The sequence below is a fragment of the Rousettus aegyptiacus genome, unplaced genomic scaffold (assembly GCF_014176215.1).
Source record: "Rousettus aegyptiacus isolate mRouAeg1 unplaced genomic scaffold, mRouAeg1.p scaffold_m13_p_5, whole genome shotgun sequence".
NCBI classification, from domain to species: Eukaryota; Metazoa; Chordata; class Mammalia; order Chiroptera; family Pteropodidae; genus Rousettus; species Rousettus aegyptiacus.
In genome coordinates this window covers 18,469,560-18,494,863 of record NW_023416308.1, presented here as the reverse complement: position 1 = coordinate 18,494,863, position 25,304 = coordinate 18,469,560, and the positions used below count along the sequence as shown (strand labels likewise).

General features: G+C 50.5%; 1 protein-coding gene across 2 annotated transcripts in view; it reads right to left on the bottom strand.

The window, feature by feature from the left end:
- The window catches only part of MN1 (MN1 proto-oncogene, transcriptional regulator), a 60,611-nt gene that overhangs the window by 3,868 nt on the left and 31,439 nt on the right, over window positions 1-25,304 (bottom strand). Inside the window, exon 2 of one of the 2 annotated variants that reach the window (XM_016129676.2) lies at window positions 8,898-11,953. The exons of the other annotated variant lie outside the window; for it this stretch is intronic. Coding sequence (XP_015985162.2) covers window positions 11,772-11,953 — 182 coding nt within the window. The 3' untranslated portion in view covers window positions 8,898-11,771. Of the gene's footprint in view, window positions 1-8,897; window positions 11,954-25,304 lie in introns of those variants that run through there. 2 annotated transcript variants of the gene reach the window in all.

Genomic DNA, 25,304 nt, shown 5'->3' with positions numbered 1-25,304 from the left:
CAGCTCTCTGAGCTTGGTTTCCTCATCTCCAAAGTGATAAGGTCGGGTGAGATTTGGTGAAAAGATGCACAGGTTTGGTGCAGTGCTGGACACACCATCAGCTAGGTAAACAAAGCAGCTGTTATTTTCATGCAAAGACCAGGCCGAGGAGCTTCTAGACCCCAGGCCTTGGAAAGGAGGGAGGGGGGAAGACAGAGAGAGGGAGAGAGAAGAGATGAAGGAAGGAAAGAAGGAAGGGAGGGAGGGAATGGGGGGGGGGAGAGAGCGAGAGAGAGAGAGAGAGAGAGAGAGAGAGAGAGGAGAGAAGAGAGAGAGGAAGGAAGGAGGAAGAGGAGAGGAAGGGAAGGAAGGAAGGAAGGGAGAGATATAGAGAGCGAAAGATAAGGAATGAAGGACAGGAGAAGGAGGGGACAGGAATTCTTCCTTCCATTGCCTTCATAAACTCATGCCTCCCCGAACCCTCCCTCCCCTCCCCCTCCCCCCCCCCTCCCTCCCCCCCCCCCCTCCATCCTCTCCTCCCTCTTTCTGCGCCCTTCTTTCTTTCTAGATGAACTAAAGAAAAAAAGAGGGGGAGGGAGAGAAACCCTGACATATCTAGGCCATGAGGCAGGGCTGTTAAGAACTCCTTCAGCTCTGTGCAGAAAGCCAAGTTCCAAGGAGAAGTCTTGGCTGGGGGCCTGGCCCAAGAATTGACTGGGGTGGGGGATGGGATTTGGAGTCACAGGACCTCTGGGGCCTCTGGCTCAAATCTCCCTCTTTGCCTTCACCTCTTTTCTTCAAGGATCTAGGCTTTGGCAGTTTTCCTCTGAAATCCTTTCTAACTGCTAAGCCTTCGCCCAAACTGTGCCCTCTTCCTAGAATGCCCTTTCTTTAGCTACTGAAACTCTCAGCAAATTCACAGCTCGTCTTTGAAGACCCCTCAGTCAAATGCTGTCGCTTATGTCCCACCCTCTGGCCACTTATCAAGGGGTGATCAGAGTCACGGCCTCTGGTCTCAGGGTCTGGAAGTTTCAAGACTGTATATTTAGGCTTGGAATAGAGGGCTCTGTCCACTAGATTGGAACTTCCTCAAAGACTGGGATCAGGTTAGTTTTGCCTGGCACATAGTAAATAGTCAGCTAACATTTGTTGAATGAATGAATAAATGAATGAGCAGATGTTTCAGCTGCAGGAGGGAGAGAAATGATTGGCTTCTGTAAACTCAATCCCACTTCTGTTCCTAACCAACACACCATCTCTGTGAGGCAAATCCGATGACCTCCAATCCAATCATGAGGAAACTGAGATCTAGGTCCTCGTCTGGTCGTCTATGACCTCATCAGGATCCCGCTTGTCTTTGGGCCTCAGTTTCCCTATCAGTAAGGGAAACAGTGGCCCTGGACCAGGGCCAGCTTCATGAGCATGTGTCTTTTACAGTCCACAGGACACCACGCTCCCAAGGGCCCCACCCTTGGTTTAATGTTCTGCTATCGCTGTCTTAAAATCCTAATAGTTTTATCTTCCAACTCATGTTTTGTAGGTGAAGTCCCATGGGACAATGGAGCATGCATGTGAGCAGATGAGATACGTATAACACGTGTGACCACTGCTGTTTCTGGATGCCGGGTTCCCAGGTGGCTTTCACAACTCCCTGCGAGCACAGGACTCCACTGTGTGTGGGAGGTCAGAGAGATGCAAATCGAGTACAAGGTAAATGGTTTGAGTCTAAGACTGAGTAAGGGAGGGGGCGGGGATGCCCCCAAGAGGCCCTCTTTTTCACCTGAACTTACTTCGATTGCAAAAAGAAGGCACTCTAAGAAACCAGGAGAACCAAGGAGCCCCAAGGTATCCTTTCTGATTTGTGTTTACTTCTGTTAAAATGGCAATACAGAACGAAAGGAAGGTTAGAGAAAGCCATAAATTCCCTCCCTTTCAGGAAGTGGAAGGTCGAGTGTTGATAGAATGTGAGTGTATCAAAAAGTGAAGTAAAAACAGTTGAGTTTGTTTTGAGCAGCATTTCCACTGTTCTGGCTAAAATGAAATGCATACGCATGTACGAACTACAAATACAAATGTGTAGTTTCAATGGCACTGCACGCAGATCTAAAGTTCTTACGTTTGTACTTAAAACTGGCATCGCACGATATGCAGATGAGTGGTGAAACTCATGGTAATTTAAAAGTTTAATTTGTCTTTACTTAGAACCACATTAAATAACAAATAAAAAATACCGTGAGTTGAGGGGGAGACTGCGGAAGAAAGGGAAAAGCGTTATATTTTAGTGCCTCTTTTCATGCCTTTTTCTTGCTTTTTGAACAAAGGGCCTGCGTTTTCATTTTGCACTGGGCTCTGCAAATTATGTAGCCGGCCAGCCCTGAACTGGCAAGGAGGCCAGCCCAGCCGAGTCTGAGCCCATGGCCCACAGCCCTTGGTCCTCCGTTCCCATCCTCATCCCCAGCTGACCCAAAAGTCCAAATTCCAGACCCCACATCAGTAGGAACAGGTCAGAGGGTCTGGACGGGGCGATGTCTGGGGTCTTTTAACTGTCTGCCTGCTCCTGCCCCAAGTGGCGCAGCTGCTCATCGAAGGGGTAAAACCCTGCCCCAAACTCTAGAGAGAAAAGCCACTTTGTTTCAGATATCGAGCTGCTACGAGTGCCTTCCACATCTGGCAGCTCAGTAATTCAGTCCTTCTAGAAGCCCTCCAAACAGCTCGCTGGGCCTGTTTTATAGCTGAAGAAACTGAGGCTCCAGAGGCAACCTGGCCTGCCTGAGGTCACACAGCTAGAAGGACGTCCTCCAGGATTCAAACCCCAGGCCCCTCCAACGCTCCACATCCCATACGGCATTCCACGAGCCCCAGGCAGAGCCCGGATCCGGAGACCACAAACAGCACAGGCCCTGCCTTCCCTGCTAAAGGCTCCAGTTGCAAGACGCTTCATGACCCAGGACTGTTCCCTCACCTTCAAGCTGGTCGTGACATGCGTGTTCACTTCAGAAGCTTATCACTACCCCATCCCCACACCCGCCTTTAACAAAACTCGGAGAAAAGATTCTAAGAAAATATGAGTGTTAGGGGTGGATAACACCAGCCTCCTCATCCACAGTGAGGTTTGATAGCCCCACAAACCCTTCAGTGCATGTAGATGCAGGTGTAGACATTACCCCCACATACCTCAGTGGGAGCCCCACAGGGTACCCTGAGCCTGAAGCAGTGTCTGGCACATAGCGATGCTCAGTAAATATTATACGAATGAATGAATGAATGAATGAATGAGAGGTGAGTAAGTGAGTGAATGAATTCTAGCAGTAATGGATCACACTCTGTTATGTGTAATCCTGAAATCCAAAAAGGCTCTAAAGCAGAAAGTTCTTCTCAAATTTGTGGGCCTGGAGGTCTTTGTCCCACCTAATGAGAATATTCCAATGGTTTCCAGTATTTGATTCCAGCCCCCTGGGGGTGTCACTGAGCACATGGTATAAGCTCTAACTTGCCCACCTTTCTAAGTTCTCCCAAACTCCAGATTTGGAAACACGGTGGCCCCAGGGGGTTCCATGCAAGGTAGTGACCTTGAGATCTACATTAACAATAGTCAACCCCATACATTATGAATATAACAGTTAGAGGCAGCAGCCACCATGGACTCTTACCATCCTCTAATCATTCCACCTCACAGATGGATAAATCGAGGCTCCCAGAAGCAAGAGTTTGTGTGGCAGGAGCAAGATTTGAACCTGGGTCCCCAGGGGGCTCCAACCTTGTCAATTATTGTCAGTCACTCTGCCCTACACCTTTCCCCTCTCCCTTCTGCCTGGCCTTGGTACCTCAATGAGCCCTTTGTCCTTGGAGGGGCTCAGAACTCCTGAGGGTTCCTCCTTGGGACAAAGGCTGGAGGAGTGAGGGCTGCTTGGGGCGACAGGAGGGGGCTCCAGAGGCACCAGGAAGAATGTGCTATTGCCAGTGAGATTCCCGGGGTGTCAGAGTCCTCCAGCCCAAGGGGAGGGGCTGTAATGGAGAGGACAAAGGCTGCAGCCACAGTGCACAGTCAGGTCCTGTGGCCCCTCAGCCGCCACTCCAGCCTCCACCTCACCACCAGGTATGCAGGGCTCCAGCCCCAAAAGGAGCAGCTGGAGAAACAGGAGTTTCCACCTCCCACCATCTCACCTCTTGCCAGAGAGCAGGGGCTGCCATGAGCCCTGTCATGGTCCAGCCCACAGCCTATTCTCGTGCTGGAAGCGAGAGGAGGCGGGAAAATCAAGAGCCTCTTCTTCCCCAGCCTCTCCTCCCTGTCTCCTTAGCCAACAAAGCCAAAAGGATAGAAGATTTGTCTGGGTCCTGCCCTGGGCAGGAAACAGAACATTTATCCAGCAATTACTGTATGTAGAGCACAGTACAATGAAGGGAGAGCAAAATATTTCTAGCCCCTTGAAACTGAAAGGCACAAACTGGTCCTGTGCTCTGCCACTGGCAGGCTGTGTGACCTCAAGTAAGTGGCCGTGCCTCTCTGAACCTCATCTGAATTACCCACTAGGGGCTGACCCAGCCTAGCCTTGTGCCAAGCATGACTGACTCCTCCTGGCCCTGGAAAAGCGAGCTGCCACTAGCCGCCCAGGTAACTTTGGCCTCACCTCTGTGTCTCGGCTTTTTTCTCTGGAAAATGGGGCTCATAATAGAGTCTGCCTCCTATGCTGTTAATACAACTCATCAGCGTAAGGCCCCTACACATAGCAAGCATCATGCAAGTGTTTCCCTTTATAAATCATGGTACCTCCATTTGCACAGGAAGAAACTGAGGCACATAATGGTTAATGCTACCACCGATAGCAACTGATATGTACTGAATGTTTGCTCAGAGCAACCCCTGTGCAAAGCCCTCTTATAGTGTTGAATCCTTACATCTCTATGTGGTAGGTGTGAAAATTGGCTCCATTTTGCAGATGAGGAAACCGAGGCTCAGAGAGCAGCCACCCAGCCAGTGAGCAGGATTTAGAGCTGATGGGCCATCTGCCACTCAGCCTCTACTTTCTCCTTATCACCTCCCACATCATAGAATCAGGCCGACATCTCTACCTGGACAACCAAAGGGATTTTGCCAAACTCAGGTTCCAGTTCTTCCTGGGTCCCCACTCGTCCTAGAAAAACCAGGCGGCCACAGGGTCTTGCTGGGAGGGGTGAAGTCATCCCTGTTTGCACAAATCCTTACAATAGGTACAAAAAGAAGATGACAGCCCACAAGCTCGGAGCTCTGTGCTCCCCAAATCTGCATCCAGCCAGCCGCTCACCTCCTGGATGACCTGGGTCCACAGACTGCATGTCCCTGAGCCTCGGTTTCCTCATCAACAAAATAGAAAGGACTCTGAGGCCCTGACCCCTACAGCTGTCTGAACATAGACTGTGCAGAAAAATTGCCTAGCCAGCGCTTGGTGTACACTAAGTAACCAATAACCCTTGATTGCCCAGGTTTTGAAAACAGGCAAGGGTGTTCCTCCAACCCCAATGGAATTCACCATTTTCAACTTTCTCCCTTTCTATCTGTTTCTCAGGGAAGCCTTGTTTTGAAAGTTACCTGAGGCGGGGGCTGGTTTAAGCCCATTTTTCAGATAGGAAAACTAAGGTCCAGAGAGAGGACCCTGGGCCAGTTAGTGGGGAGTTTGGTACCAGCCCCCTCACACCATCTGTTCACACCCCACTATGTGCTCCATCCTGCCAGACTAGGGTCTTCTGGTGGCTTCAGAGCAGCAAGCAGAGGTCTGGGTGGAGAGTCAGGTAGGCCTGGGTTTGAAGTCCATAAAGCGGGGAAAGTCTCTAGGCATGTACTCGATGAATGGCAGTCGGTGTCAACAGCAGGAGCATTATTCACAATCCCCTCCGCATCCCAGCGAGCCAGAAACTTTGGACTGGAAACTCCAAAGCATCGTAGTCTGTGTGACTCCATCTCTATGATATTTAAGATGCAAGAATAGGCAAAACTAATCAGTGGTACAGAGATCTAATCAGTTGTCACTTTAAGGGTGGGTTTCTGACTGGAAAGGGGCAAGAGGGAACTTTCTGAGAGCTTGTCCTGTTGTATAATTCTGAAAAGAGGTTTGGGTTACACACATGTAGACGTTGGTGAAAACACACCAAATTATACACTTTAAATCCGTGCACTTTGTTGTATAAAAATTACGCCTTAATTTTTAGAATGTGAAAAAGCAGGGTGGGGAACACTGGGTTAAATAAATAAACAAAAACTCCTAAGATGTAAAATGGTGCAGCTGTTGTGGAAAGAGTTTGGCAGTTCTTCAAGAAGTTAAACACAGAGTTACCATGTGACCAGGTAATTCCACTCCCAGGTATATCCCCAAGAGAACTGAGAATGTGTGTACACACAAAAACTTGTACACGAATGTTCACAGCAGCATTACATAGAATAGTCAAGAGGTGCAAACAACCCTAATTTCCATCAACTGGAGAATGGATTGACAAAACGTGGTGTATTTGTACAATTCGTATAATGGAATCATATTAAGCCATAAAACGGAATGAACCTTCAAAGCATTACGCTAGGTGAAACTGGTCCAACACAAAAGCTACATATTGTATGACTCCATGTACATGAAATGTCCAGAATAAGCAAAGCCATAGAGACAAAAAAAAGCCAGGGGCCAGAAGAAGGGGGCAATATGGGATTGCCTGAAAATGGGTATGGAGCTTCTTTTTGGGGAGATAAGAACGTTTTAGAATTGGATAGCAATGATGGTTGCACAACATTGTGGATATACGAAAAGCCACTCAATTATACACATTAAAATCATTAAAATGATTAACTTTGTGTTATGGAAATTTTATCTCAATAAAAAAACAATGCTTCCAAAGTTCCGGGAACAGTTCATCGGGCTATGTTATAATTACAGAATTAGGGTTGTAAGTCTGTCCTCTCATACTGTGTTATAATTGAGAATTTGGTACTCACTCCCAATCACTTCCAGGTCAGGTCAGCCTGGTCTAGGGGCAAAGGCTTGGCATTTCCCACACCCTGTATCTCCACTACAACTCAATTTAGATGCCTCAGGTGGGGTCCTTCTTGCTGATTCCTTTGTCACTTAGGGAGACATATGTTTCACTCTGGTCTTGGGATCCTTTTCTAATCTTTTTTAAAAAGAAAGTGGGATGAGGCATTTTTCTTTGCACCTCCTCCCCAGCTCTTAAAGGGCAGAGAGTCCACCTCACACTCCCTCCATCCTCCCGCCCATGAGACAGCCCTTCAGCCCTGTGGAATTGTTGATGCTTGAGGAGGCGGCAGCCATTCTGAAGTGTGTGTCGGGATATCTGGCTAAGAAGGGGTTTCCCTATCGACATGGAAAGGCCAGCCTGCAAGATGAACCGGCCTGCTGCTAGAGCCCTCCCCAGTAGAAACATGCACCCCGACATTACGGCCCCACGTCATGTTGTCCTTGGGGTTCTTGGCCCTCGGAAACATGAACTCATTCATTCACTCGTCCATTCATTTCACAGCAATCTGAAGTCTCCCAAATGCCCACTCCCACTGCTCATCATTCTTTCACTTTTCTTCCCTTTCTAAGGTACTGAACATGATCATATACAACTGTCACTTTGAGCAGGAGACCTTTAAAGGTTAGAGATTTTTAAGTTCCTTCAAATTAAAGTGAATATAGAGACCTCGTCTTTAAAACTTTATATTCTGACAAATATTCCATTGCATATATTTTTAAAAAATGTAAAAGCTGAGGGGAAAAAATGAAACAAAGTTTCTGCCAAATTAGGATAAATTTATATGTTGTGATGAATAGGATGCACTCCTATTCATCCTTCAAAACCCCACCTGGACATGACCTGCTGCCTTCCCTAAACCTCCTACATGAGGTTCACGAATCTCTCAGAGTGAAATTTATCCCTCGTACCATGGGTTGTGGGGCATATACCTCTCACTCTTAATCGTCTATTAACTTGTCTATCTCTTGCCTCCATTCCCCGCTTTGTGGACTAAGATTCTGCAATAGCCTCAAGCCTGAGGCTGCAGGTGCCAGAGTGAAGCTGCTGCCCAAAGGGTGGCCCGTGGGACAGCCAGAGCTTTAACCGAGCCTGAAACAGGGCTGGCGCTCACAGTAACTTTCCAGCTAGAGGTATTTGCTCCATTTTAGAGACAAGAAAATGGAGACTGAGTTGAAACCACTTGCCCAAAGCCCTTGGCTATAGGCAGACAAAGCAGTATCCACCCAGGACAAGCCGACTCCAGAACACTGTTAGCTGTACCATGCTCTGTTCATGGCGCAATGCTAACGATTTATGCGTATGGAGACCTCCTATGTGTGGTGTTCACATATTTGTCTCCTGTAACAACTCCACAAGTTAGACCCATTTCACAGATAAGGAAAAAGAGGAATCAAGAAGCTGCATAACTGGAGGGAGGTTACACAGCTTACTGATTCCTGAAACTGAACTTTAAGACCCAAAAAATAACCATCATACAGCACAGCCACCTGGGTCTCCCGTTGCCCCCTACTTCCTGCGCTAATCAGATACCAGCAATTCTCAGTCCCAGGTGGGGATCATGCCTCCCAGAGGACATTGAGCCATATTGAGAGACATTTTTGGTTGTCACGAGGGAGAGGGGGAGGGGAAGAGGTGCTACTGGCATCTCGTGGGTAGAGGCCAGGGATGCTGCACAGGACAGTCCTCTGCCACCACAAAGAATTATCCAGCCCAAATGTTAGTAGTGCTGAGTGGAGACATTTTAAGATGACCCAGCTTAGACCAGGATCAACACATTCATTCACATGCACACACACGCATGCACACACACTACAGCATCCAGACCTACACTCCCATGACCCACGGAATGTGAAGAGACCTATGGAAAAAAGGGGTGGGGTGGGGGGAAAAAGCAAGCCCCCCCCCCCACAAATGTACCACAGTCACCATTAACGTCATATTTATTGTTATTTAGCTGCTCAGGAAAACATATACAGGTATATACAATATGCATGAATACAGAAGACTGCACTTTACATATTTTTTTAAAAAAGAAAGAAAAAAATAACACTCAATTTCATGAGCTATTGTCACAGTCTTCCAACCAAGCATTTCAGAAATGAATTTCTTTTAAGTCAAAAAAGATTACAGGATTGCCTAACACACAGCAGAGTTAAGTTTTCATATTTTACATGTGCAATAACGTTTTCATTTTCTTTCCCGAAGAGTTTGCTATGCAGTACCGATTACCAGTGTTTGGAGTCTCATGGGCTGGGTGTGTTTTTAATTTGCTTTTATTCTTTCCATTAAACCAAATTTAATGAAATAACATCCTTTTGCTTAAGGCTATTTTTAAAGCTGTTCCATTCTGGGGTCGTGGGGAGCGAGAGTGTTTTAAACTTCAGGAGTTTCCGAGGTTGCTAGGACCATGAGCTGATGGACAAGTGCGGATGGACTCAACGCAGGGAAAGTCAGATAGAAGTCAAGACGCTTGGCTCCCCAGCCTTAAGCAATTAAGGAGAAATCATTCCTGTTTAAAAAAAATAAAATGGTGAAGCTCTCAAAACAGCTGTACATTGTGGAATTGGGGGTCCGGGGGGTGGCGTGGAGTTTTGCTCAGACTATGGCTGATTTTCCTGCAGCGTGGCAGGGGGCACACCTGTCCCCCTTCCTCCCCTTTGGTGGCAGAACTCAGGAACTGAGTCAGCTCGCACCTTCTCACTGATAAATCCATACCACGTGCTCGGGCTCTGGCCTGCCCTCTGTGGGCTGGGGTCAGCCCCTGGTCAGACTGCCCATGTGAGAGAACCTCAGACCATCCAGGCTCAGACCGGAGCCAAAAGGGCTGAACAGAGGAAAGAAGGGGGGGTATGGAAAGAGCGAGATTTTTCTGGATGCTCTTCTCCCTTGGCTGAAAAGTTCTTTGAAATAAACAAAGTGGGTGTTGTATAGTAAGCCCCCAAAGCCTTCAGGTCACTTGCTAAAAAAAGCCAGGTCTACAAACTCTCAGGACGTGGGAGGAAGGGAGGTGAGGTTCAAAATGGGGCATTTAGGAAGACCCGGTCGTTAACGAAAACTGAAATAAAATAATGGGTTGTTGATTGGGGTAAAGTGATATCAGTCACTTCCTGTCTGACCCACCCTGGAATCTCAGTGGCCCCTACCACCTCCATAACTCATTCAAGTCCTCTGTAGGCATCAACAGTACTCAAAGGTTCTGCTCCTGCCCACCTGGGCCTCTGGTGACCACCACTCTGGGAGGACCAGGTACCAGGCCTCGCTGCCTCCAGGTGCCCTGCTTGCCCAACCACCTCTCATTTCTTCTCAAAGGAGAAGTTATTCCATTATGAGAAGTTATTCCTTCATGGGAGGTGGCTTTAACTTTGTAACAGGGTGAGTTGAAATCAAAAGGGGGCAGGGAGAATTCCAGGGTTAAAAAAACAAGGCCCAGGTATCAAAGTCGTGAGCTATATTCCCTTTCTCTCCCCTCCGGCCCTCAGCAGCTTGCAAACCCCAGCAAAGAAATACACCCAGACTCAGAGACGGGTGTTTGGCAAGCTGAGCCTGAGGGATCCCTCACTGAAGGAGCCCCTCAAAAAATGCTGGTGAAAACCTCATCCCTCTCAGGGATGCAGGGTTGCCCAGGTTGGAGGCGATAAAATAGATGGGGAGTGGGGACCCAATGGGAAAGGGGGGCAGGTACACACAGGCCCCTCTCCTTCTTCCCCAGAATGCCTGGCTGAGATCAGCTGTCAGGAAAGGTCAAGGGCAAAGAATTGGTCCACCCACAACTCCAGCACCCAAGACCCAGCCAGCCTTGCTGCAGTGGAGCAAGAGTCAGGAGCCCCCAGCCCCCAGAAACTCTGCAAGCTGGAAAGCCACCATCACCCATGCAGATCAGGCTGCTCAGCATAGCGTGAAAATTCAGAGCCTGGGAGTCTGTAGAGAGGCCCAGAAAAGGAGAGAAAACACCACCGTCAAATACTCTGACTCCTTCCCACAGAGCAGGCTGGCCACGTCATCGCCTCCATTGCAGAGAGGGGCAGCTTCCAGCAGGAGAGAGAACGGGGCTGAAGGCTGAGCCCGTGTTTGTAGGAAGGAAATATCTCTCTGTTTTCTTAGGGAACAGACAAAACAAAATCCCAGGCAGAATACCTAAGGGGGGCATTCATTGTTTGGCTCCTGTCTGACTGATGACAGTTGGGTGTCAATATGTAATATTGTGATGACAATTTGACTTTTACCCGGCAATATTCCAGAACTACTCTTCTCCAGGATTTCCATTTTAATAAGCAGTGAACAAAGCAAAAAGAAAAAAAAAAAAAAAAAAAGGAAAAAAAAATGGCGGGGTGGGGGAGGAACAATAAGAGAATAAAAAAAGGAAAGCAACTCTTGTCTTATTATGAAATAACAATACTTGGACATACAGCAGCATGGAAATAAAACAAGGAAAGAGGTCATCTAAAAAACGTATGCCAAGATGACAGAAAAATGGAATTACCTAGCAGGAAAAAGGCTTAAGCAAAAGTTTGCTAACTGCAGAAGGGTTAACACTGGTAACATACTGTGGCAGCCAGAGTTTCTCTTTTAAAAAAGTTTTTTGAGGTTTTTTTTTTTTCCCCCTTTAAATTAACCCTTTCCGGTCCATTTGCCACTAAGCAGGTACCAAGCTAGAAAAAAATTCATCCACTCAGCAATAGTGGCCCTTTCAAATTATCAGGGGGTGGGGGTGGGGGCGGGAGGCAGGGTGAGGGGGGAAGGGAGCAAGAAGGCGGGAGGGAAGGGCCTGGTGGGGAAGGGGGTAATTTCTTGTCAATTCAAGTGAGGGCGGCCACGAATGTTCCGAATCTGTTGGAAATATCAGAGTGCAGGGACCGCCAGGTGGGCACGGAGGCTCGGGCCTTGGCGTCGCCCACGTCATCTGTGCAGTGGACAGACAGGCACTGCAAGTGGCTGCCGGGCTGGGCTGCCGAGGCCTTGCTCGCAGGGAGGTCATGGGCTGCGGAGAAAGAAGGAAGAGAGGATGTTAGCAGCTTGCTCTCAGCTCCGTGGGAGGCCCTAATGGGGGGCGGAGTGGGAGAAGGAGGAGAAGAGAGGCAGTGCCCATGGCCCCCTTTTCTTGCCTATAGAGGGGTCTGAGGAGATCTAGAGATGTCTGGTTCGCATCCCCCTGCTGCTGCCTCTGGCTTGGCTGCGAGACCTCAGCCAAGGGAAGGTCTCTTTCTGGGATCACGGTTGCACACTCTTAGGAAATAGAAGAGTTGGGCAGGATAAACTCAGGGCTTGCCCATCTCTGATGAACCAGAGTTCCCGAAAGGTTAACTGGACCTGAACTAAGTTGGGAAGACTTCTTGAAGGAGGAGCGTCTAAACCGGGCCTTGAAGGATGTGTAAGAGTTCGCCAGATGCGGTGAAGAGGTGGCGGGGAAAATCGCCCTTGTCTAGAATAAAGCCCATTCTCTGGTCATCCACCCGGAAGACATTTGTTAAATGCCTGTTATGAGCTGAAAACTTCCTTAAATAGTGTCAAACTGCTCAGAGCAGTAAAGACTAAAAGTGTGAACCCCTCAATCAAATCAGTGCCCTTTGCCCATACCCAACTCCTGCATGAAGGGACTTTAGGTGATGGAGTGAGGAAATCTATTCCTCACTTACACCCTCAATGAAAATCCCCTCAATTTCCTTTTCACTCATACAGCACCGGAAACACCACAGATCTTAGGGATATCTGGCTCAGATACACTTGAGGGGGAAGGACACTTGACAATCATCCACACCTTAGTATAAATTAGATTCAAAATAAAAAAATCACCCACAAGAACTGGGAGTTCTGAGGCAGAGAAGTAACAGAACAATCATTTTGGAAGTCTGTTAATTTACTACTGCCAAGTGACCAATGGTTCTGTTCTGAGACCTACTGTACACCAATGAATATTCTCATTATTCCCCTTTTATAGAGCCGACTCTCAGAGAGGAGAGATGACCTGCCCAAGGCCACACGGCCAGGAAGGGGCAGAAGTGGCTTTGAAGATAGGCTGATGGTAAATTTCTGAGTCAGCAGAAGTGAGAAAAGCTGGAATTGGGGGTGGGAGCCCACATCAGGCCAAGGGAGCACACCCAGATACTGAACTCCATAACCGACCCGCCCTCCTCAGCACACTGCTGCAGGCCTGGCCAGGGCCCTGTGCCAGGCAGGAGTTATACCCTGCCCATCCTGACCCCTGGGATTAAGAAGGAGGCCCCCCCAGGAACTGAGCCACAGCCTACAGAGAAAATCTTTCCAGAGAGACGGGCCCAGGCAGCCAAGGCCAGGCTGTGACTAACTAGGTTTGGGAGCCCCACCCTGGAGCCCCAGAGACACCCAGCTGTGGGACCTGCCTGCTGGGAGGAGCTGGGGCTAGGGCAGAAGATTCTCTCCTTTGCTCCTTCCCTCATTCATTCAAGTACTAAGACTTTATTGAGTCCCCACCATGTGCCAGGTGTGGTGCTAGCCCTTATGAGGAAACAAGGCAAACAGTGTCTTCATCCTCTTCCTGGAGCCGATGGTGAGGCCAGGAAACAGTGACATAGCACAGCCATTTTGGAGTCACAGACTGCGGCTCGAATCCCTGTCCCTCCACCGTGTGGCCGGGGATCTGCCATTTTCCCTCTCTGAGCGTCAGTTCCTCATTGGTCAAGTGGGGGTGATGTCTCGCTTGGGGCCTGGTCATGGCTTGGCATACAGAGAGATCCCCGGACAGGGCTACAGAGACTGTCATTAGTATCTGGAGAGGTCAGGAGGTGAAGCCCCCGAGCCTCGTTCCACTCTTTGGGAATGGCCAGAGGGTCATGTTCCTACCCATAAAATTGGAGTCTTTTCCCTATTTCACAAGAGAAGCTGAGGTCATGAGCCTGAGGTTTCAACGCTGGTTGGTAGTAGTGGAGCTGGGATCCTGCTAATGCCATGCCTAAGCTTCTTGGGGAGAAGGTACCCCAGAAGCTAGCGGCATCAGATTCAGGGTCCCCTAGCACACAGCGAGCCCTAGATTCCAGCAACGCGGACACAGAGCCCCCACACTGCTGCTCTTGAGCCCATGCTTGCCTCACTCCCAGCGACACGCCGCTGCTTAGTACTCCCAACAGGAATTTCGTTCCTAACATTGCAAGATCTGGATGGGGGGAAGAGTTGCATCTGCCAGAGAGAGAAATCCGGAAAGAGGTTCCTTACTTCACTTTACACATATCACCTCCAGAAGCCAACACAGCAATGCAGGTGCCCATTTTACAGGTCAGAAACAAAGGCCCCTAGCCAATGTTTGCACAGCTAAAGAACTATAAGATCCAGGCCCAAGCTCCTGCCACCTAGCTCCCTTGCTCTATGGCTGCAGCACCAGGAGAATGAAGAAGCATCAGCATTTCCTGAACTACAAGGAGTCTTGGGGACTCTTCTGGGAGCTGGGTTTGCTGAGTGATGGAAGTTACAGACACTTCAATAGCGTGCCGTGCGCTGACACCTAACACAGGGTGGATTTAATGAGCTCACAGCTGAACAGCTCCATGAATTATCTTATTCCATCCCCCAGCAAGCCCAGCAGCCGAGTGACCCTTCTCTTCACTTTATACGGAGCCCCTGGGGCTCAGAGAAGGTGAGGGGCTTCCTGACATCACAGAGCACAGGCTCAGGATTCCCCAGCCACTTCCTGGGACATGCAAGAGTCTGGTATCCACGGGGAATATTTTAAAGAGAGAATATGATTCTTCAGTTCTTGACAACCCAAGCATGACCGAACTCATCCTCCCACCAGATTCATTCCAGCTGGGGGGACCCAGCACGCCCTAAGACTAGGGCTCCCCGGGGCTTCCAAGTGGCTGCCAATAAATCAGTCCTGCGGAAGCCACCTCAAGTCAGGGCCTGTCTCAGCTCTGGGATGCCCTCAGTCCCTGCTCCTGGGGCGGCAGGAGCTCCGGCCCCCGCGCCAGGACCCAGAGATAAAACTGCCCCCTCACCTAGCTCCCAGGGTTGGGGGAGATCCTGGAGTCACTCAGCGCCTAGCTCCCAGGGTTGGAGGAGATCCTGGAATCACTCAGCACAGGTGCTGGAAGACACCTGGGAACCCGATGGGTGTTGTCATGTTTTCCACTTGTTAGCTGTCAGCCTCGCCATCAGCCTCGCCATCAGCCTCCCCATCCTGCATGGGGGAGGGGAAGGCTTGGTCTGTTTCACACAATACCCTGCACACAGCAGGCACTCAGCTGGGGCCTGTGCACTGACTCTAAAGTGACCCTCCCTCTCTAAATGACAGATGAGAAGACTGAGGCCCCAAGGGGCAGAAAGCTGCTGAGGGGTCACCAGGGGCCAAGTCATCAGCTTTAGGATCAGCCCTCTCCTTTTAGCCGAAGATTCCTAGCAAGCAGGTCCACCCGAGGTGGACTCCCGGATCCCCCAAAGCTAGGCAGCTGGCCCCCATCTGCAGGGTCTCAGTTTCCTCACCTGTAACTTGGAGGTGGTGATTCCTGATGGGCCCGGTGCAAAGCATCTTGGGGAGACCATACTAGAGAAAGATCTCATGACACCCCGCATGTGGGCGGGGAGGAATGTATCAGTCCCAGAGGAAGGCAGGGGTATCATCAACTCAAAATGTATCACCCCAAGTGTGCCTCCCCCATGCAGGCAGCCAGGAGCCAATCTGAGGGGCTTCTGGTTGATGAGACTGGGTGACGTGTGTACCCAGCAAGGAAGAACTGTGATAGGTTTTAAAGGACATCTGCCTATTGGCTAGAGGTGCCGTGCAGGGGCCAGAGCCTGGAGCTGGGATGCCCTGCTCTTCCTCTCCTCGAAGGCCCTTGTGCATTTTCTTCATGTGCACAAGTCCTTGCTGATTCATCCCACACCCCCTCCCTGGACACCACAGCACTTTACTGGTCATTTTTACCGCCAACTTTGCAACACAATATGGAGGTACCCGGGCCTCCTGCTCACCCCGCTGTGATCATGAGGCCCGAGTAGGATTTTGTCTTCCGTGCTTCTCCATCCACTACGGGGACAGCGAATTCCATGAAAGGGAGGAGAGAACCTTGAGCCAGTGCCAAAAAAAGCAAGCATGTGAACAACGAACGTAATTCCATTTCTCTTACAGGTCCAACAATGGTAGCGCCTACCATTTGTAGGGCACAGGACTTTGCTCACATCACCTGGGCTCTCAGAACTTCAGGCCAAGAAAATGGGGGAAACAATAGGAGGCAGTTAGGAGGATTAAGTGAAATGATCCGTGTAAAGTGCTTAGCACGCTGCCTAGGACTGAGCGACTCCTGCTGATGCTAGGGATCCAGGGCTGCCCTGTGTCGCTGTTGACCAGCCTGCAGGCAAGAGTGGCGAGCCACAGGGCCCGCTCTGTGGCTCTTTTACTGGCCACGACTCGGGTGAAGGAAGAAGGGAGAAGCCATAGATTTGTTTACCTGAAGACATCTCATCGTTAATTTCCTTTTTTAGAGATACCACCCACATGGAAGGGGCCAAGTTTTCTTTCTTTTTTAAAGTGAGAAAAAAAAAAAAAAAAAAAAAAGGCCTGTTACCACCTTGCTCAGCATTCTGTATTCCTGGGACTGGGTTCCAATTCCGTGAGCCGCTTGCTCAGGTGTGGTGAGCGCGGTGCGGGCAGCTGCCACACCCCACAGCTGAAGTGCTGCCCCTGTGGTACTCCCAGCCACCACTCTGTCCTTGAAAGGGGACTTCTGTCTGGCCTCCTCCTGTCCCCGCCCCCCCCCCCCGCCCCCCGGCCACCAGAGGGAAGGGAAGAGGTAGTGAGAGTCAAGCGTGGGCTCCAGCTAGTGCCCAGATCAAGGTCTCCCCGGGGTGCTAATCCAGAGTAGGGTGTGGCCTGGGCAAAGTGTTAACCTGGGCTGTAAAATGGGAACCTACTTCAACAGGCTACTAGGAGGATTAAGTGAGATAATGTAGGTGAAGATTTTAACACATGACGAGCCCTCGGGAAAGGTTAGCTGCTCTTAGGATTATTACATTTACTATTTTTTAACTGCCCAAGGCTTTGGAAGTACCAAAGTTAGTACTGCCATGTGCAGCTCTGTGGCATGAGACAGCTTCTTCATCTCCTTGGGTGCCAGGGCCCTGCCCCACCCCCTGCCCTCTGAGGCTAGGAGGGCGGGGGTGAGGGGGGCCTGGGGTGCAATCCCAGGCAGAGCAGGGGAATTAGAATTCTGTGTGTATTTTTAACTCCCAGCTTATGTAAGGAGCAGTGTGGGCCCCAGAACACAATAGCAAATGACTCTCACCCCACTCACCCTCTCTAAATTCCGACAAAGGGAAATGTATTTTGGTTTTTCCTTTATTTGGACCTGGCTGGGGGAAGTGGGGGATGTGGGGGGGGGGGCGGGTGAGAGACGCTAGTGTCTGTGACAGCTGCCACTCAGCTGGGGGGAGGGAGTGCTGAGCCACTGGGCCCAGAAGCAGAGGCAGGCCTGGGAGCCACGAGGCTGGGCCATGTCCTCTTAGCAGCTCTGTCCTGCAGCCCAGGAATCCCTTAGGTCCCCTAGACACATCCATGTCCCCCAGACTCTCATAGCTCCTGTTCCCCATCTCCAAGAAAGTCTGAGCACTGTACCCAAACTAGCTCTGGGCATTCGAAGGTCACTCATCACTCTTCCCCATGCCCCAGAGTCCAACACCAGGAAGGGAAGAAGCTGCCTCCAAAGTCCACCCACTTCTCTCCTGTCCCATTTTCTCCTGCCAGCAACAGCGGCCTTGCTACTCTCTGCTTCCATGCTGGCCCCCAAGCCCATTTTCCGCTGTGAACCAGGGGAGCTTCCTGAAGCACCATCCTCTCCTGTTTAAACATCCCATGGCTGCCCAATGTCCCCACGATAAAGTCGCTGGCTTTGCATGACATGGCCTGCTTCCCTCCTAGGCCTCCAGCCTCGTCTCTCCGTGCCCCAGCTGTGCCGTCCCTCATGGAAGCCCTGATCCCTCCCACCTCTCCTCTGCTTCTGATGCTGCTTCTGCATAGGACGCCCTCCCCTCCTCACCCCTGCTGACTCCTACCATCCTACCTGACTGTCAGCCCCCTGTCGGTGTTTCTCCAACGCCCCAGCAGGGACCCCTCTCCCTGCTCACAGATGGCACCCCTGCCCCCAGCCACCACAATGGTAATGAGATCACCAGCTACTGCCTAGCTGGCTGTAGGAAAGCACCGATACATCTCTCCCTGGCGGAGGAGAGTCCTAAGCTCAGGGCCCCTCGGCTACGGGCAGTCAAAGATGGAAAATATCAGGGGGTGCTTTGCAGTCAGATGACCAGTGTCTCTATGTCTGACCCTAGCACTTTTCCCTGCAGGTTGACCTTGGGCAAGTCACTTTCTCTCTCTGAGCCTTAGCTTCCTTTGCCGCAAAACGAGATAAGGATAGCACCTAACCCCTTGCCAAGTCACCTCAGGTTCTATCGTGACTGGTAATGGACACCAGTTATCAGAGCAGGAGTAAACAGAGCATCTTGCTCAGTGGTAAAGTCACAAGGCTTTTTAATACAGCACTGAGGCCCATGTCCAAGAACCCACTGCTGGGGTTGTGGGGGACCCCCTCAAGCAAAATTGTCCTCCATACTCATTTGAATCCCTCTACAGAGACCCACAACCCCAAAGAAGACCCCCACTCAAGCCGCCTGTCCATGTCTGATCCCTGGACCATGTCCCCTCCTCTGGGGGGATAGGTGGAGTCCAGGTACTCACTGACTCTGATCAGGCTCAGGGGCAAGAACAAAAAAATCTAAGCCAGATGTCAACTGTCACAAATAGTGTCTACACAGCCACTAATCAAGCGGGAAAACGGCAAACCCAAAGCCCCGCTCCCCTCCTCCTCCATATTCAGCAGCTTTGGCGGAGCCCCAACTCTGCATCCAGAAGCCTAGATTCAAATCCCACCTCTGTCTGAATCTCAGCTCCGGCCTTCACCAGCTCCATGACCTTGGCCAAGCTCAACTTGCTGAGCCTCAGTTTTCCCATCTGTAGAAAGGGTTGATGATCCCTCTCAGAAAGGAACCTGGCTAGGAGACCCTGAGGGCAGACAGGCCCATGTGGCTCCCAGCTGTCTCTGGTGCCTAGCACATAGTAGACACCTGATAAAAACTTGTTACATACTTTAATGAATGACAGACTCACGTTTTCATCCCAGTTCTTTACCTATCAGCTGTGTGATCTTGAGCAAATCACTCCCCCTCTCTGGGCCTACTTGGTACCCTCTAAAGTGGATGTACAACCCCTCTGGCTCTGTCCCTTTGGGGCAATCAGATTTTACAATTCAATGTAGGCAGGAGGTTGGGGTCCTCCCAAAGTGAGGGACACTAAGATGCCTTAACCTCAACCCAGGAACCAGCACCCAAATCCCAAGGATCAAGGACCAAGGGCTGGCAGCCTGAGTGACAACCTACCAAGGCATCTCATAGGACCAGGGGACTGGCTACTCCCCTGCCCAGCCTTCTGCCTACATCGCCCACCCCTTCTCTGCCCTCCCATCAACTGCTAGCAGTGGTTCCGCTGTGACAACCGAGAAACGGAAAAAGGAAGCTGACCACATCTCTGCGCTTGCACTGCAGATCTGTCGCAGTGAGCACTGACCTTGGGCTCCCTACAGGCCACGCCTCATGTGATTTCATCGGATCACCCCGACACCCAGAAAGAGAGAAGGCCCAACACTCCAGCCCATTTTACAGAACAGTAAACAGAAGTTCAGGGGGGACGATGTCACTGGTCACATAGCTGACCAGTAGCAGAGCCGGGGTCACTCCAAAGTCTGTCTGATGGCAAAGCGTATGATTTTATGAAAGTCTCACGAAAAAGTAAAATGTCACAAGCCAGAATAGCAGGTCCTACTTCTCCCCATTCTCTTTCCCTCTCTCATGTCACCATCCCCTATTCTTTTGCAATCCTCTCTCTCTCTCTTTCTCTCTCTCTCTCTCTCTCTCTCTCTCTCTCTCTCTCTCTCTCTCTCTCTCTCAGTCTCTCTGTATCTCTTGTCCTCCCCCTCCCCTTCCCTTCTTCCTTTCTCTGAGATCAATACCCTCACTTTTGAGAAAGGGCCTTGAAGTCCACCAATAGAATGAGACTGACCTGGGTGAAACAGCAGCCAAGAATAAAACCCAGGCCTGGTCGATGCTTTCTCCATGATGCTGCCTGAGAGTTTCCGCATCGGTCCCATCTGACGAATGATGCAGGGGACACGGAATGCATGGGGAACCCCGAGGGGCAGGGAGGGCCCCCAGCAACAATCAGGAGGGCCCCTGTGAGATCCCCCTTCTCGAGCCCCATCAGGGTGAAGAAGGGGACTCATGCTGGCCACTGGGCCAGCTCAGTCTGTGAAAGACTCCACCAGGCCCCTGAAAACCCTCAGAAATTAATTGGAGTTGACTTGGCTGAGGGCAGCTGTCATTTAGATTGAGAACTGGCCGAGGACTCCACTGAGGCGAAGCAGCAAGGGCATCCTTGGAATCAGGCTTGAGAGAGCAGGAGGCGGGACCGGGAAGGCATTAGGGGCTGAATTCTGGTCCCTTCCTCGGCCCTGAAAGAAGAAGCAGGCAGGGCAGCGTATGAAGACCAGAGTCCACAGGGCGGATGGGGCAAGCCCCTCACCCTGGCCTGAGCACCTCCGACTGGGCTCCATCTCCTGGTGCCTCCAGCCAAGTGGCGTGGCCAGTGACCTGTGACAGATGCAGCCCTGCACACCCCCAGGCCACTCCCGGCATGCGTGCTGCCAAGACATGACAGGCTGGAGAGGCTTCGGGCTGACCTCCGGCCTGCACCTTCCTTCTGAGAGCATCCACAGTGGTGCAGCTAGGATGCTTGTGCAGGGAGAGCACTGCACAGCGAGTCTGGGCATCGGGTTTCAGCCTCAGCTCTAAGGACATCACTTTTTTTGAACCTCAGTTTTCTCATCCATGAAGACAGTATAATTCTCATGGGGCCATTGGGATAATGTAAACAAAGTGTTTACCACACTGCCAGGCACCAAGGATGCCTCAAGAAATAGTAACTACTATTAGTATTACTGGTATGATTCTTACATTTGAGATTCTCTGTTGCTAGCATAGTCCCTCCCACTCTGTTTTCCTGCCTTCTCACCCATCATTCATCCCCATGGCATTGGACCCAATGCTGGGTGACCCTGGGCAGGATATGTCCCTCTCTGAGCCCCAGCATCTTTACCTGTACACCAGAGACAACCTACCACCAGAGCCAACATCCCACTGAGCTCCCAGTACTCTGCCTCACCTGCAGTAAGCCATACAACAATTATTTTCATAAAATAAGACAAACACACACGTGCATTTCTGTAGATTAGAACCTCACTGCCTTCAGCCCACTGGAGGAAAAACTAGATTCAGTGACGAGTCTGAATTTTAAAAAATAAATTTTCAAAGTGCCCATGCTCTTGGGGACACCTGCCCTGCTAACCTATCCACAGTCTGCACAAGCTTTGTGATCGTCTCATGTCAAAAGACTGCAGTGGCTGCTTGTTGTGTCACCAAGGAAGGACTTTGCATAGGGGTCAGTCATGGGATAGTCACGCACTTTGAAGACAGAGGTTTGGGTTCAAATCCCAACCCTGTCTCTGCCAGGCTGCACGACCCTGGATCAGCTACTTTGACTCTGAGTCTCCATTTTGTCACCTAAAATAATGAGTTTGGTTATTCTTTCCTTGCAAAGAGGGTGAAGAAATGTCTGGTACACAAGTGACACCCAGTATCCTGTAACCATAATCATTTCCCCAAACCTGGGCCTGGGGCAGCCTCCAAGGAGTCCTCAGGATGGTTGTCAGTGGGCAAAAACATCACACCCAAATGTGTGTCCTTGCCTGTGTGTTGGGCGCTGGGCTCATAGAGGTGACCCCAACACAGATGGAGAGATATCGTGGGACCCAAGTGACAGGGGGGTATCCAGGAAGACTTGGCAGAGGAGTGGACATGCTAGGGGAGTTTAAGGATGAATGTAAAGCTTTGAGGTGAGAGAAGCGAGAGGGGTGGTCCAAATCCCAGTGTGACGGTTTTGGAAGAAAAAGAGACCAGCCTAGGGACCATGATTTGGAGCCTGAGCGGGCACAGAGGAAGAGGAGGATACAAAGCTCAAATGGAGTTAGTCATGGTGTACTGGAGGTCCCAGGAAGGAGTCATGGTGTACTAGAGGTCCCAGGAAGGAGTGTGGCTTTGTTCCTGAGAGCAAAGGGGAGCCAAGGAAGGCTTTTGAGCAGAAGAGGTACCTCGAGAATCTGTCAAAATTAATAAGGCTTGCACCTTATCCATTCCAGTCTTGACATAGGAAACACACTCCAGCATTGAATACCGACCCCATGGAAACAGTACTCTGAGCACTGGTTTAACTGGGATGGCCATTCTTCCCCAGCAGCTTCTGAGTCAGGTGCCTATAACTCGAGTCCCCAAGAAACCCAACTTGTGTCCTAATCCCAGGCCTGTGAGCGGTGGCCCCTGCAAGGGACTCCACCTCTCTATGCCTCCACATCTCTGCCTTCCCAACGCTGCACAACAGATGTGACCATCGGGCCCATTTACATCAGTGAGTCCTCTCTGAGGCTACAGGTGGGGAAACTGAGGCACAAAGAGGAACAAAGATGTGTCTCAGGTCATCCAACTAGTAAGCAGAAAGGATGAGAGCAAGTGACTTGATCTCTCTGTGTCTCAGTTTCCTTATATGTGAAATAAGACCATACGCCTGCTGGGCAGGGCTGCTGAGAGAATGACATATGATAGTATTAACAATAACACAATAATTAGAATGAACACCTATCACATGTTCATTCTTTTAAACTACTAATTCCTCACCATAACCCTGGAGGAAAGCTTCTATTTTCTTAGTCCCATTTCGCAGATGAAGGACTTGCCATTGTCAAGACACTACCGCCCAAGGGTCAAATCTGGCCCATAGACTGTTTTTATAGATAAAGTTTTATTGGAACACAGTCATATGTTTACATTTGGTCTATGACTGCTTTCGTGCTACAATGGAAGAGTTGGGTAGTTGTGACAGAGACTGTATAACCCAACACATCTAAAATATATACTATCCAGTCCTCTACAAAGTTTGCCTACATCTGAAGCTTAAGGTTACAGGCATCACTTGTCCAAGTTCACACAAGTAGGAAGAAGCAGCCAGGAACCCAGTAGGCACATGCTCTCTAAAAATGTGTTTACGTGTAAACAACACTGTGGGTCCCTGAAGACTCGCACTATGACCCCGAGGGAATCAGCAGCATCCTCTCTGTTCACCGTAGCCCTAGTCTTCCCTCCCCAGCTACAGCAGAAAGCTCCTGCCTTTCCACTTAAAAATCAACAAAACAGTGGTTGGGAGGTGGGGAGTTGTTAAAAAAAAAAAAAAAATCATTCCAGAATGTGCCCACAAATGCAGCAAAAGAGGAGAGAGGACAGAGTGAGTCAGCCACATCAGGTCAGAAGAGATGGATGTCCCCTGGGGCTCACTACCTCTGCGCAGCTTCACTCTGCCTTGACTCAGGGAAGGACAGAGTGATGGGCAAAGTGGATGGAGATGGGCGAGGTAAGCGGAGCCTGAGTGGACAGAGCATCCACCCCAGAGCTCCCCTGGGGTCTTCTCACTGGCTTATCTCATTTATCCTCTCAATAGCCCTCTGAGGGCCAAGGTCACACGGCTACAAAGTAGAGAGCTAGGACTCGAACCCAGGTCTGTATGAGTCCAGAGCCTGCATCTTCTCAGCCACCCCATGGCATCTGCCTCACCTGGGGAAGAGAGATGGGTGGGGCAGTAGAAGCTAGTCTGAGCTTGGAACAAGCTATTGGTCACTCCCATCAAAACAGGGAACAAAGCCCCAGGGTTGCCTGGTGGTTGGCACGCCCACTCCCAGCTCCCACGGGTTCTAGTAGGTCCAGCCTTGGCTTTTGGGGGAGAGGTGTGCCTGCCACAAGCAACCACCAATTCGCTTTCCCTCCAGGCTGGGCTCTCCTCCCTTCCTCCGGGAAGCTAAGGCCCAGCTCTGCCAGAGCTAGCTGTGTGACTTAAGGTGCATTACTTGCCCTCTCTGGGCTGCCATCTCCTTTGTCTGTGGCAGGAGTCCCTGCTGCCAGGCCTGTGACTCTGACCCGAAGAGGTTACCCAAATAGGTGCTCCCCACCCCAAATCATGCTGTGGACTGATGGAAATGTTGGCAAATCTGTGACTTGGGAGTAAGAAAGGGGACTGACTCCTCCCTAAGTGTTCCGACTGGGACTGCAACACCCAGAGTGCTCTCCGAGGTTGACCTGGCAAGGCAGGGTGTGGGCTCTGAGCGGAAGGCGGGGGCTACAACATTCCTTCCAGGTAGGGAGTGTATGAAGAGGCGGCACAGGGGTAGGGGGTAGGTGACTAAGTTGACCCTGGCCTCACCTTCTGTCAAATTTTCCCCAAGACACGACACATTTTTGCAACACCCACACCCCACCTCTTTGAAGGATTTTCCAGATTTGGCCTGTGTCTCAGGTATAGAGAAGCAGGATTAAGACCCAGTGCCTCTCCTCCCACGGCAGGGATCACAGAGACCTGCCCTTGCAGTGGTCTTCTGAGGAAGGCAGAGCTGGGCCCTAGAAAGACTGGGCTGGCTAGTGCTGTAAATTGGGGAAACTGAGGCCACAGACGGGTTAATCAAGGGGCCGGAGTATCACCAGATCGGAGGATGGGGGCCTGGCTGCCCAAGCCAGCACTCAGCCCTCTCTTCATTCAGAAGGTGGGACAATGGAGTTTGCAGGACACTGTCACCGAGTGGTAGTAACGCTGCTCCTGCCGACTCTCACCTCTACCTGGACCAGTACTGCCACGTCTTCCTTCAGCTAACTGACTCTTTCATATCCTCCTCCCTCAGGTAGCGCTCTCCAAGCCCCTCAGTATCGTTTTATAACTCCTGATGCTAACCCCAGTTTCTCATAATTGTCCTGCTCTCTGCCACAGCCTCTAAAAAATGAGTGCCGTAAAATCAGGGGTCTTGTCTCTTGTATTCACTGTGGCCTGGCACCCGACACATAGTAGGCCCTCAACCGATATATGCATCAGTTCCTGGGGACAGGAACAAACCCTAAAGACTCACAAAAATAAGAAAGGCCACATCACCTGGGCCCCCAGACCAGAGATTTTCCCCTGACAAGGAGATTTTCAAGGCTTCCCAGATGCCAATGAACAAGACTTCATTAGGAGGTTTGTTCACTGCCCCTCCCCAAAATGTATTGAGAGGAACCACACCTTCTCACAGACTATCCAAAAATGGAGGAATCACAACCACTTACTCTCCAGAACCCAACTCAAACAACAAACTTTGTTCAAAGTTTCGAGGTACAAATTCCCTCACTTTCTTTTA